General features: G+C 37.9%; 1 protein-coding gene across 1 annotated transcript; it reads right to left on the reverse strand.

Moving 5' to 3' along the window:
• Positions 1 to 12127: 12127 nt before the first annotated feature.
• On the reverse strand, positions 12128 to 13487 carry LOC126061651 (small nuclear ribonucleoprotein Sm D1-like). Its single transcript, XM_049858311.1, has 2 exons — positions 13379 to 13487; positions 12128 to 12324 (listed from the first exon to the last, which is right to left on the reverse strand). Exons 1-2 carry the CDS (start codon positions 13485 to 13487, stop codon positions 12128 to 12130), a joined length of 306 nt encoding a protein of 101 aa, XP_049714268.1.
• Positions 13488 to 13916: the final 429 nt, after the last annotated feature.

Consider the following 13916-nt stretch of genomic DNA (forward strand, 5'->3'; position numbering starts at 1 on the left):
ATGAAACAATTCCGAAACAGCAAGACTATGGAAATTCTTTTTTTATATGTGTGAGGGGGTTGGGAGGTGGGGAGGGATGAATAGCTGATAAGAATTTGGTTTGAGTTGCTTACAAGAAGTGTTTTAGGGAGGATGTAAGACCCAGCTCCCCAATAATTGGAGAACCATAAAAAATGTGTGAGCTCTGAAATATACACTGAAGAGAATCTACAGGGATTTAGGTTGGGTTAGTAAGTGTCAACTTCTTGGGACTATGAAATAAGCTAGAATAATTTTCTATCAAGTTTCCTGAATTTGAAGTGGCTTTAATAAGATAGTTTGATGAGTAAATGAATCAGAAAATTGAGGGCTAAATTTTCCTTGTGTTTCATACATTTCTGTAGTGACGGCATGGTCAAAACATTTAGATTATAATTTGAGAACCATCAACTCTTTAGGTAAAGTCATTGTCAGGCACTAAAACAGAGTCATGAATTTACTAATCCAAATGCCATTCACAGGTCTAGAGTTCACACTTAAGAAAGGAAAACTAGGTTGAACTGTTGTACGTATTATGCAAATACACAGATATGCAGCCAAACTCTGACATTAATTGTGAGGTGTATAGAAAACCATGTCTACTAATAATCAAGTACGCAAATTATTTCTAAATAAAAATTGTTGGTGTTAGGTGCCCTCTAGTCAGTTCAGACTCATAGCTATCCCCACTTCTGAGCAGCATTCTGGCTGTACTTCTTCCAAGACAGATATGTTTGTTCTACTGGAAGTCCATGGTATATTCAATATTCTTTGCCAACATCATAATTCAAACGTATCAATTCTGTTTTGGTCTTGCTTATTCATTGTCCAACTTTCGCATGTGAATGAGGCGATTGAAAATGCCATGGCTTGAGTCAGCCGCACCTTTGTCCTCAAAGTGATATCTTTGCTTTTTAATACTTTAAAGAGATCTTTTGCAGCAGGGCAATATGTCTTTTGATTTCTTGACTGCTGCTTCAATGAGCATTAATTGTGGATCCAAGTAAGATAAAATCCGTGACAACTTCAATAGTTTCTCCGTTTATCATGATGATGCTTATTGGTACAGTGGTGAGAATTGTATGTTGAGGTTTAATTCATATGGAAGGCTGTAGTCTTTGATCTTCATCAGTAAGTGGTACTTCAAGCCCCCTTCACTTTCAGAAAGCACGGTTGTGTCATCTGTATATTGCAGGTTGTTAATGAGTCTTCCTCCAATCCTGATGCCCCATTCTTCTTCATATCGTCCAGCTTCTCAGATTATTTACTCAGCATACAGACTGAGTAAGTGTGGTGAAAGGATACAACCCTAATGCACACCATTTCTGATTTTAAACCACATGGTATTTCCGTTGTTTTGTTTGAACATCTGCCTCTTGGTCTACGTACAGGTCCCTCATGAGCACAATTAAGTGTTCTGGAATTCCCGTTCTTTGCAACGTTATTAGTAATTTGTTATAATCTACACAGTCAAATGCCTTTGCAGAGTCAATAAAACACACTCGTCTGTCAGCTTGTTGTACTGTGGTGGCTTATGTGTTGCTAAATAAAATAGCACGGATTTAACGTTATTTTTATAAAACACTATATACTCTCTTTGACTGAATAAAATAATGTCACAAGGAGCACTGGATATTTACACACAGTTTGAAGACTTTCTTATCGCTGCCAAACACTCTTTTAGCTCTCCCATGGTTGCTGTGACCACAAGTTATTGTAGTGTTTTTCTTTTATTTATTTATTTAATTTGCAAAATAAGCCTATACTCAGAACAAAGTGTCGTCATTGTGAATGGCATCAATATTATTCTAGCAGGAAAAGATTTGAGATAATTACATATAATATTTTTGCATTATAATATGTATTCATACATCTAAGCATACTGAGTACTTACTATGTTTCATGCATTGTTCTGGGCACTGGCTATGAAAGATAAGGTTCCTGCTTTCAGAGAGGATAAACTCAAGTCTACTGAATAATCTGAGTTATTTTTAAACCAATTCACATGTACTGTTTTATTGATAAAATATTATCATGACTAGACAAATAGTATTAAAACCCATTGCCAACGAGTCAATTCAGACTCATAGCAACTCTATAGAGCGCCTATATTTTTCAGATCTGAAGATAAGTTTCAGCCAGGGTAATTTCTTCAAGATCCTGTGTTGATATGTGTCTTAGTTTTCTAGGGCAGCCATAATGAAATACTACAAAGTGGGTAGCTTTAAAAAACACAAATTCATTGTCTCACAGAAGTCCAAATTCAGGACATTGACAGGGTTATTTTCCCTCTGTGTTGGTTCTAGGGGAAGATCCTCCCTTGTCTTTCCCAGATCTGGTAGCCCTGGGTGTTTCTTGATGTTCCTTGGCTTGTAGGTGGATCCTCAAATGGCGTCTTCCCCCATGTGTGTCCTAGTTTTCTTGTCTGTTCTTCTGTTTTATACAACACCAGTCACATAGGATGAGGACCCACCCTACTCTGGTATGACCTCCTTAACTTAAAAAGATAGTATCTTCAAACAAAGACCCTATTTCCCCAAAGAAAGTCACGTTCACAGGTACAAGATTCAGGACTTCAACATACCTTTTTGGTGGACAAAATTCAGTCGATAACAAGTTTCACATGTGTATATATGTGTGAAAATATATATATTTGAAAAATAACATCATGAAAGAAAGATATTGTGTTAAGAGTCTTAGAAAAGATGAAGTAATAGGGACCAATTTATCCTTCAACTTGAAACACCTCCAACTCCATAAAAACAAACTAACCAAAACAGACAAAATATATAGAACAGTGGTTTTCATGAGGATTTTGAAGAAACCCTACAAATAATACTTTCCTTCCTATTTGTCTCCACCGTCCGTCAGTTCATCATGTTGTGGTGGCTTGTGTGTTGCTATGATGCTAGAAGCTGTGCCACGGGTATTTCACACACCAGCAGGGCCACCCATGGTAGACAGGTTTCAGTGAAGCTTCCAGCCCAAGACAGACTAGGAAAAAAATCCTGATGATCTACTTTTGAATATTAGCCAATGAAAACTCTATGGATCACAGAGTATTTACCAAGACTGTGGCTCCCTTACTTTGAATCCCTCAAAAGGAGGGAACAATTGCTGGAGAAGGACATCATGTTTGGCAAAGTAGAGGGCCAGCGATCATTAAGATGGCACAAGACCAGATTATATTTCATTCTCTTATACATGGGGTCTCCAGGAATCAGAGCCAATTCAACAACTAACAACCTTTATTTATCTACTTATTCATTTACTTTTATCTAATAATGATGTGATGATTTAGTCTGTCACTCAGGCAGACATCTCAGTTATTTTTTATTTCTATGAATAGCCAATCCCCACAACCGCTCAGGCACTGAGTCCTTTCGTTTCTTTTCTATTACAACTTTTAAAGCCATCATCTTATTTGCAATGCTAAAGGAGCCCTGGTGGTACAACAATTAAGCACTTGGCTGCTAACCCAAACCTTTCTAGTTCGAACCCACTCAGCAGTTCAGCAGGAGAAAGACCTGGTCATCTGCTTCCATAAAGATTACAGCCAAGAAAACCCTCTGAGGCAGTGCTACTCAATCAAATGGGGTGGCTATGCATTGGAATCAACCAGACAGCACCCCACAACAACACCCCACTTTAGTACAAACGGCTTTTGCTTTCCCACATTTGGACTATTGCAAAAGCTACCAATTCATGTGCCCTGCCTTTAACTATTCTTTGCTCTATCCCACCTATACCCAGATGCTAGGACAATGTTCCTGAAGTATCTCTTTTTTTCCCCTTATTATTAACCTCTTTTATTAGTAAGGTACATTTATTGAAACTAATGAATCAGTAGTGATACATTATCATTAACAAAAGACATGCGTCTTTTTAATTATGTCATTCTCTTCCTTACAAATCTTTTGTGGCTTTTCCCAAGTATGGCCAAAATACAAATTCCTCTTTTTTTCTAGGTCAAAAGGTACATGGTTCTAGCCTATTTTTGAATTCTTCAATGAAAATCAATAAATAACACCCCTATTCTGCTCAATTTGGGGAAATTTTCATTAATTTATTATTCCATTCATTCAGCAAATGTTTGTTGAGCATCTCCTGTGTTTCAGGCATTCTTCTAAGCAGCAGGAATGCAAAAGAGACAAGACACTGCAAAGTGCCTGCCTTCACCGGTCTTATGTTTTATTGAAAAAAGTCAAATAATAAAATATGTCAGAAATGTATATAGTAATTTGGGTCATTGTAAGTGCTATGCTGGAGAAAAGGGAAAGGGAAGATTGATAAAAGGTAAGAAAGACGTCAAAGTCAGGGAAAATGGAGGGCCGAATTACATTTCTATCACTGACAAAGGCTGGATTACAGGACATGGTTTACATGAATTTGAATGGACAATCCCCATAGTCCAGAATCCTATAATGTCAGATTTATTTGCCCAGTCATGTGAGTGCTGGTCAGTGTCAGTCATCCCCCTGTGGGAATAGTTCCTTGGAGGAGTAGGGTCACCTGTGCTCTGCTGGAGGGCTCAGTTCCAAGAGAAAAAAGAAAGGAGCTCACCCCAACATCCTTGCAGTATTCCTCTCAAATGTCACAGATTACTCACACCATTTCCTTTAAGGAAAAGAAAGTGAAGGGATGAAGTACAGAAGTATTACGCTAAGGGTTCCTTCAGTGGAGTAGAAGGAGAAATCAAATGTGGAGAAAAAGTATTTTCCTTCCAACATTCTCCAACTTTTTTTCTCTTTACCTATGTTCAGAAAAAGCAAATAGTGGTGTGGTTATCTTCAGGGAAGAAGTTCAAGGATCTAACAGGACAATCTTGCTCCCATGTTCTGCCAGCAGCTCTCCAAGCACAAACCACTGATCTCCAGGTATCCTACTGCAAGGACTGGTGGTTTTACTGGAATGTCTTATTCTTAGTCTTTTCCCTTAATGATTTCTGAAAGGCTTTACTGGATGAGGTGACTGGACATAGCTTGAAATGGGAAATAGACTAAACAATAATGTTTAAATAGAATGTAGATTTAAGTTGATTTATTTTATGCACTTCTTTGACCTATTTTGGGGGACAGAATCTATATTTAAAAAGCACTGGTGGCCCAGCGGTTAAGTGCTCAGCTGCTAACAAAAGGTGGGAGTTTTAAACCCACCAGCACTGCATGGGAGAAAGATGTGGCAGTCTGCTTCTGTAAAGATTACAGCCTTAGAACCCCTATGGGGCAGCTCCACTCTGCTCTATAGGGTCTCTGTGAGTCAGAGTCGATTCAACAGCAACGGGTGCAGATTAATCTATACTTCCCACTGGTGGAAGAATGAGAGTGGTATTTATGATAGACAGGAATATAAATGCAACCTTAAGCAAGTGACATATTGACTGTTGAAGCCTTACTGGAGGCAGAAGTCTCAGGAAAGTCTCTGAGGTCCCTTGGGTTTTAGCAATGTGTGGGAGCTAAAGAGTATTCTCAGCAAATTTTTTTCTCTCAAGTGGCTGCCTCAAGCATTGCCTTGACCAGAACAGGAGGTCTCATGTTGCAGACTATGGCTAGGAGACCTCAAACTACTCTCATGGAGTCTGAGCAAATATTTGACCGTACAAGAAATATTTGCTTCTGTATATAGGCCCTTTAAACATGAGAGGCCATGAAAGTATTTGATATTCTGTAACTTGTGAGGTGCTTGAGATTCAGAAGAGTCAGATGATTAGGGAAATTCTAGTGTAAATTGTTAGTGCCTGGCATAATTACACGGCCCTCAAATAAGTGCTCCAAATTTTACTCTCTTTTTCTATGGAGGGAACAGTCAAGAGTTAACTTTACATTGTTGTATTTTTCCAAGATGCAAACATGACCCTACATGGTGTTAAGTTTGCTCTAAATTGGTTAATTACATATAAGGGGAAAAACTTCTCTAGAAGACGGGAGTCTTAGGTCAAAACAACTCCATAACACACAGCATAAAGCAGTGTAAATAGCTACTGTGACACAGGACTGGAATGCCCGTTTACTATAAAGGGCCTGTTCTGTCCTCTACAGTAAATCCAGCTGAGGGGTGGCAGAAATAGCGCACATGTGCTTGGTGCTCAATAGATGCTTCTTTGTCTAGCCAAACGGAGAATTTGAAGGAAGCTTCCTTAGCACTGATAAGAAATGAGAGGAAACGGAGTGGCAAAGTGCAAATATTATAAAGCTGCCAGAAACTGACTTCTTATCTTGGATTCCATGAGGGCCATGTGGGCACAATCAGAATGTATATATAAACCTTAAAAAATTGATGTGGTTCTGTCTCACAGAAGTGCTGTGGACCATAAAACATAATTCACACAATCAGAAATAATTTCAACATACATCACAACCTTTACTTATACCTGTCAAATACCATGAAGGAATCATAATCCCTAGAAATACTTCTATTCCCCTGGTTTTTCTCAGCCATCCACAGCTTTTAGATACTTTTCTACTCACTCTTCTCCGATCCCATTAACTGAAGGCTCCTCTCCTCCCACCGGCCTGTGGCACTTTTGCTCCTTATTTCCCTATGCGGGCCCTATGAAATTTCTGAGCAGCTGTTTAGAAGGTTGGAAGGACTGGGGATATTTTACATTAGTATTTTTGTCCTTATCATACCTAATTGGTGTAACTGAATTGCAGCAAATGTGAATCGCCGAAAAATTTCTTCAACTCTACCAAAGACTTATCTCAAAATGATGAAAACAGATGAAATTACTGAACCACTCTAAGTGCTACGGGGTAAATTAAACAGAGTGAGCATGATGTTACACAGGAAGAGGCTGCCTAGTAAGTGTGCACGTACACATATTCATATACCTATGCTTTTTTTTCTTCCTTTTTTAATGACTGTGCTCAATGTTGGTGATGGTGCAGAGAGAACAACAGTGCGACCGGAGCTCACATACACAGCTGCTGAGAGCATATGAGACTGTTTCTAGGTTAGAGCCTTAAACTGCTCATCTCTTTAGACCTGGTACTTTCACTTCTCTGAGTATAAAAAAAGAAAAAAAAAAAAAAAACCCACTGCCATCAAGTCAATTCTGACTCATAGTGACCCTAAAGGACAGAGTAGAACTGCCCCACAGGGCTTCCAAGGAGCAGCTGGTAGATTTGAGCTGCAGAACTTTTGGTTAGCAGCCAAGCTCTTAACCGCTGCACCATACTTAAGGAAAAAATATACAGTATAGACAAGACCAGTTCAAACGTAATTCTCTTCATGCTATTTCTAAGTGTTAAGTATTTGAAATAGAATAAATATAAAATAAAAAGGTAATGATTAAATAAGTTACATATCATTTGTGGAATAGAATAAAATTAGACTATAGATGGTATTTACAACAACACTGAGAATGCCACAGCAGGAGATAAAAGTAATCTGAGTTCTTGGTAATATATCCACTCCTCACTTATCAACATGGTTAGATTTCAAAGACCCGGTTGTTATGCAAAAATGGAGGTGATCACACCAGATGACAAAATAGAGGATGACTACATCATTACATAACTGCTAAATTATGTCATTACATAACTGCCAAATTGCATCATTACGTAACTGCAAAACCACTGAGAATCACGGCCCAACCAAGTTGACACATATCCTTAACCATCATTGCCAGTGTTACTCTCACCTTGCACCTCAGCATTAGTTACTGCCAGACATATATATATTGTTAATACACAAAATAATCAGATAGTAGATTTTCTACTATTGTCATAAATGCAAAATGTCTGATAACAAGATAGTCCACAAGTGAGGACTAGGTATATTGCTGACCTATTGACTCATCCAGTTGTTAGCATGTCGTAATGGAACTTCTTGTTTTGTGAGCTAATACACTTCCTGTTCTGTTTGAATCAATATGATTTGGTATTTATAGCTATTTGCAGTCTAAAATATTTTCACTAATTCACAAACCAAATCCAATAATGTATTAGAATACTAGTAAAATAGGTTTATCCAGGAATTTAAGAGAGGGAGGCTCCGCATTTAAAAAATACGTATTTATGAAACCCTCTAGATTAAAAAAGCAAGGCAGAAGCAAATATATTCCAATATAATAAAGTTTAAAATAATTATTCAAGGCCCATTCCTAAATAAAATATTTTAGTAAGCTACAAATGAAACAATTTTTTATTGACATGATAAACATGCCTACAAAAAATATTGTAAGCATTTTTTAATAGAATTTGGAATAAAACAAGGATATCAGCTATCATTTTTACTCTTGAATATTGTTTTCAACATCATCAACTAAATTCAATAATGTAATAAAAACAGTTGAGTTATAAAGTTTGCAAAAACTTAGATAAAACTATCATTTTCATGTGATATGACTTACATCTAGAAAATTCCAATAGATCAAGTGAAAAAAAAAAATCAAGATGAATTCTAGAGCAGAGGTAGGTGGCTAGATAAAAACAATAACACAACAGTAACAGTTCTTTAATTCAGGAAATATCACAGGGCAGAGGGAGGATGGAGGGAATAAAACTAAGTAGCAATAAAACTAGAATATATTTTTTATCTACAAAAGATATGCTTAAGATCTATATAAAAATTATCTTAAAAAAATGGAAAGATATGCCATTTCTAGAAAGGGAAGGATCAACAGTGTAAGGATATCAGTTGTCCCACAAATTAACTTTTAATTTAAATGACTTCTCAATCAAAATCCCAGTGGGAGATTGAAACACTGATTCTAAACTTCATCTACAAAAAACGTGTAAAAACAGTTGGTAATTTTTTTAAGTAAATATTAATTATGTTAAATATAAAAAGTAATAGAAGGGAATATATAGTCATGTTAGAGTAAATTTCTGGATAACAGGAGAATGAGTGAGTCTCATTTTCTTTGTTAAACAGATTTAGGTTTTCTTCAGTAGATAACTTATAGTTTTAATTTTTCAATTAAAATGTTATTAATGGAAACCTGAGGTAATAAAACTTCTCTATTTTCTAAAATAGAAAGGTTATATGCAGGTTTAACAAAACAAAACAAATTTTCATGTAACTACAAAATAAGATTTTAGAATGAATTGTCAATATAAGAAATTTTGAAGCATTAATATTAGCTACATATTTAAAACTCCTACTCTGTGTCAGGCATGCTCTTATTTTGTATATGATACTTTTAATAATGTCACAATGTTGAGAATTTTTTTACATAAAAAATGATAAATTTTTCCATTAAGAGTGCTTTTAAGCTTATAAGAAGTTATATCAAAATACGTTCAAATGAATGGATAATTAGTATTCTCTTAGAAGGTGTAGGGAGCCCTGGTGGCACAGTGGTTGAGTAGTGGGCTTTAAACCAAAAGGTTGGCGGTTCAAACCCACCTGCAAGCTCTGTGGAAGAAGGGTGGCAGTCTTCTGTAAGGCCTTGGAAACCCCGTGGGGCAGTTCTAGTCTGTCCTGAAGGGTCACTATGAATCGGAATTGACTCCATGGCAATGAGTTTGGAGCCCTGGTGGCACAGAGGTTAAGAGTTTGGCTGCTAACCAAAAAGTCAGCAGCTCGAATCCACCAGCCACTCCTTGGAAACTCTACGGGGCAGTTCTATTCTGTCCTATAGGGTCACTATGAGTCGGAATCAACTAGACGGCAATGGGTTTGGTTTTTTCTTTTTCTTTTTTAGGAGGTGTATTTTTCAGGCAAGAATTATTCCAAATCTATTCACATCTTTCTTGAACCCTACAAAATTTCATGTTTAGAAAAATTGTATAAGTCAAATGAAATCAAGAAATTAATTCAGAATGATGTTGTGTATAATAAGAGCACTGACTCATATCATTCAAATCTTCCCTCTGCTTCCATAACAATTAAACCTTCAAATAGCTTTGTGTCCAATAAACAATTTTGGTAGAATGTTTTGTATGACTAAGGATCTCCAAATAAAGTGTTACGTAGATATAAGTAAAAATGAGATACCCTTTTTAGGAATCTTTACTACAAAATTAGTAGCTGTGTAGAGATAAATGAACTGAAAAAAAAAAGAGAGAGAGAAATTCCATCATATGGAAACAAGAAATATGAAAAAATTAAGGGAGCAAAGATCAATAACATACACCTAGAGTTATTATAAATCTGTAGTTTTTTAAGAATGTAGTAGATTAATACAATAAGCATAAGAAATGAAAGCTGAAATAAGCAGAGACAATAAGATGTAAATAACGGACAAGGAACATTGAACTATTCAGATAATTAAGGCTAATCTACTTATTGTGTCCTAATGATATTGCAATCTGACCCCAGGGTCTGGTCAGGCTCCCTTGACAAGCTATTAGATTCCTTTTTAGAAATTCCAAAGGGCATGATGTGTTTCTGAAACCAACATAGAGCACTGTCAATATCAAGAAGCAATCTAATCCATTCTAAGTAAACCATGGAGCAGGATTTAGGAAACAAGATACTGACAAGGGTGGATAACTAAGCAGCAAGCAGGATTAGATGCTGGAACTAAATAATTTCTAGATTTCATCCAAAAGTCCCAGGAAATGACGAATGTATGTGGGTAGATTTGGCAGGCTTCTGGAGACTGATCCAGAGCCAAAGCTGTGTAAGGCAGAAACCGCAAATATATCTATCCCAAGACATGAAACCAAAGAATAGGAATATAAAGCAGGGGCCAGGGAATTCCTCCCATTTTTAATCATTTAGGGTTTTTTGTTTGTTTGTTTTTATACTGTTTGGGATTATATGTGAACCTAATTTAAAATGCCATTTTTTTCTCCATAGTTCCATCAGGAAACAAATCGGTGAGAACTCCCACTTGCTTTAGCTACCAATCTTGAGGCTTCTGTATAAGATGAGAAATGGCAAATAAATAAGTTGTTGTGGTTATATAGTTCCCAATGGAAAAAGTTTTGATTGAATATGTTGGGGGTACATAAAATACCTAAATCTCTTCATTTATTCAAACATTCAGTCATTCATCTCATTAATTCAGCAAGTATTTATCAAGCACCTAGGAACACAACCAAGAACAAGAAAGTAATCTTCTTCTTTCCATTAAGAGAATCTAAAGGCAAAGTACAAGACTGAATAAATAAAATTAAATAATGACACCTTCAATGATAGGAGATCACCAACCCCTGACCTGGTATTTCCACAGGAATTAAAAAAAAAAAAAAAAAGTTGCCATCACGTCAGTTTCAACTTACGGTGATCCCCCCGTATGTGTCAGGGTAGAACTTTATTTCATAGTGTTTTCAATGGCTGATTTTTTAGAACTAGACTGCCAAGCCCTTCTTCTGAGGTGCCTTTGGGTGAACTCGAATCTCCAAGCTGTTAACTGTACTGCCAGGGGATCCTTTAGAGAAATACAGCAATGTAAAACCTGTGGTCTGCATCAGCCAGGTAAAATACATCATTGTGTAGAATAAGGTTTAGGAATGGGAAGAAGCATGTCTGGAGAGGAGTTCAAGGCAGAAGGATGAAGTCTCAGAGATTAAAAAAGAAAAAAAAAAGGGGGTGTGACATGTTTGTGGAACTGAAATTCTTCCCTCTGCTTGGATCTCAGAGTTTGAGGGTAGTAAACAAGAGTTTAATCTAAAGAGGAATACAAAGGTCAGAAATGAAAGGGCTCAGGCACCCGTTTCAGGAGTCTGGACTCTCTCTTGAGGTCAGTGTGAAGCCATGGAAAGGTTAAAACCTGGGAGTGCTATGAACCACCCGTTTAAAGCAACCACTCCAGCTACAGCAACACGGACTGCTGTAAAGAAGGGAAGGCGAGAGTCAGGGCGATCAGCTGGGGCTGTTATAGTAAGGTAGATCAGGGTTGCTACTCAGTTGCTGTAACAGTCATTAGAATTGGCTATTAACGTGGCCAAAAATTAGAAATAACTGCTGTACTTTTTTTCTTTCGGTACTTAAAAGCTGAATTATTTCCTGTCTGGGCAATTGTCAGCTGTTTAGCGGTCTTCTAACTAGTTTCCCCACATCCATTCACTCTTTTTAATTTTTTCTCCCACATTCATGTTTATTAAGAATTAGCCTAAATTAACAAAAGCTGTACAAAAAATATCCTGAATCACTTACCGCTTTGAAACAGTAATCGTGAAAGACAGTATTGTCTAGGACCCCCTCTTCCTCTACCTCAGCCTTGGCCTCTTCCGGCAATGGCTTCCCTTGTCTTAGATTTCACCCTGGGTTTAACATCCACAAGTAGTGTATCCAGAGGCAAGCTGTCTGGCAGAATAAAATACTCAATGTTATTTCCTCGAATACTCAGCATTTCCAGCTGTACAGGTTCCCTGTTCCTCAGGGTCATTTTCACAGATTTAGGATGCGTATACGGAACCCGAGAGCCCTGGTAGCACAGTGCTTCACTAAAGTGCCCAACTTCTAACCCAAAGGCCAGTGGTTCAAACCTGCCAGCAGCTCCATGGGAGAAAGATGTAGCAGTCTGCTTCTGTAACTATTTACAGCATTGGAAATCCTATGGGGCAGTCTGAACCCACCAGCTGCTCAGTGGGAGAAAGATGGGACAAACCAAAAAATAAATAAATAAACCATATCCATTGCCGTGGAGTTGATTCAGGCTTAGAGTAACACTACAGAACAGAGTAGAACTGCCCCCATAAAATTTCCAAGGAGTGGCTGGTGGATTCGAATTGCTGACCTTTTTGGTTAGCAGCCAAGTTCTTAACCACGATGCCACCGGACTCCAAAGATGTGGAAGCAGGGATAGATCATCCAAATGCAAGGTACACTCAGGCTTACTTGTGTTTACTTACCAATCTGCAGCACAAAATTTCACCTGTTCTTCAAAGATGTGGTGAAAACCTTGTGGAATTGTGCATTACAGAGTAGTAAATAAACACTCTTATGTCTGTTTATGCCTTGCTTAGTTAATCTGCCCTGTGTAGCAGTCAGCTTCTGTAAAGATTTACAGCCTTGGAAACCTTAGGGGGCAGTTACACTCTTTGCTTTGTCACTGTGAATCAGAATCAACTTGACTGAAATGGGTTTAGTTTTTTGGTCTGGTTATGTGGAGCCCTCTTGGCACAGTGGTTAAGCCCTGGGCTGCTAACCAAGAGCTCTGCGGTTGGGCTCAGTGAGAGAAGGATGTGGTGGTCTACTTCTGTAAAGATTAAACCCAAACCAAAAATCCATTGCCATGGAGTTAATTCCGACTCATACAGGACAGGGTAGAACTGCCACATAGGTTTTCCAAGGCTATAAATATTTACGGAAGCAGACTGCCACATCTTTCTCCCACAGAAAAATAACAGCCTTGTAAACCGTTGCGGCAGTTCTACTCCATACTATAGGGTCACTACGGGATGGCAACGGCTTTGTTTTTTTTGGGTGGGGGGAGTGGGGGAAGGGTTTGGAAGACGTGTTTTCATGCTGACATCCACACCTGTGATGGTTCCACAGTCCCGTACTCCATTCTTCAACTCAGTGGTTACAGTTTCGTGCCTCAATTTCATCAAAAATCTCACGTGCTTCATCCCAGCAGAGTCATCACCGTTTTGGCCTGAGAGTGTACAAAATCAGAGACCTGAGGACCCAGAGACTAGGATCATGAATGGCTGGAAACGACTACTTCCGGGGCTTCAGGCAGGACGTGGGAAGCATTACCTGCAGACCGCAGAAACGCAGAGGCCACCTCATACGTCCACTCTTGTCACTGTTTAATCCACACGTAAGTCAGAGTTATATTTTAAAAATAAAAATAGGATTGCATTATTTTCTTAATTAAAATCCTCCAGTATCATCGCATTATTCTTAGGGCAACGACTACATTCTAAAACGCCCTTTGATCTTCTGGACCACAACTAATTCCCTAATGTCTGATATTATCATTTACAATATCCCTGCACCACATCAGCCACTTGACCTCCTTGGGCCTCTCCTACCCACTAGATTAGATTAGTTCT

This window comes from Elephas maximus, chromosome 18 (assembly GCF_024166365.1).
Source record: "Elephas maximus indicus isolate mEleMax1 chromosome 18, mEleMax1 primary haplotype, whole genome shotgun sequence".
Lineage (NCBI taxonomy): Eukaryota > Metazoa > Chordata > Mammalia > Proboscidea > Elephantidae > Elephas > Elephas maximus.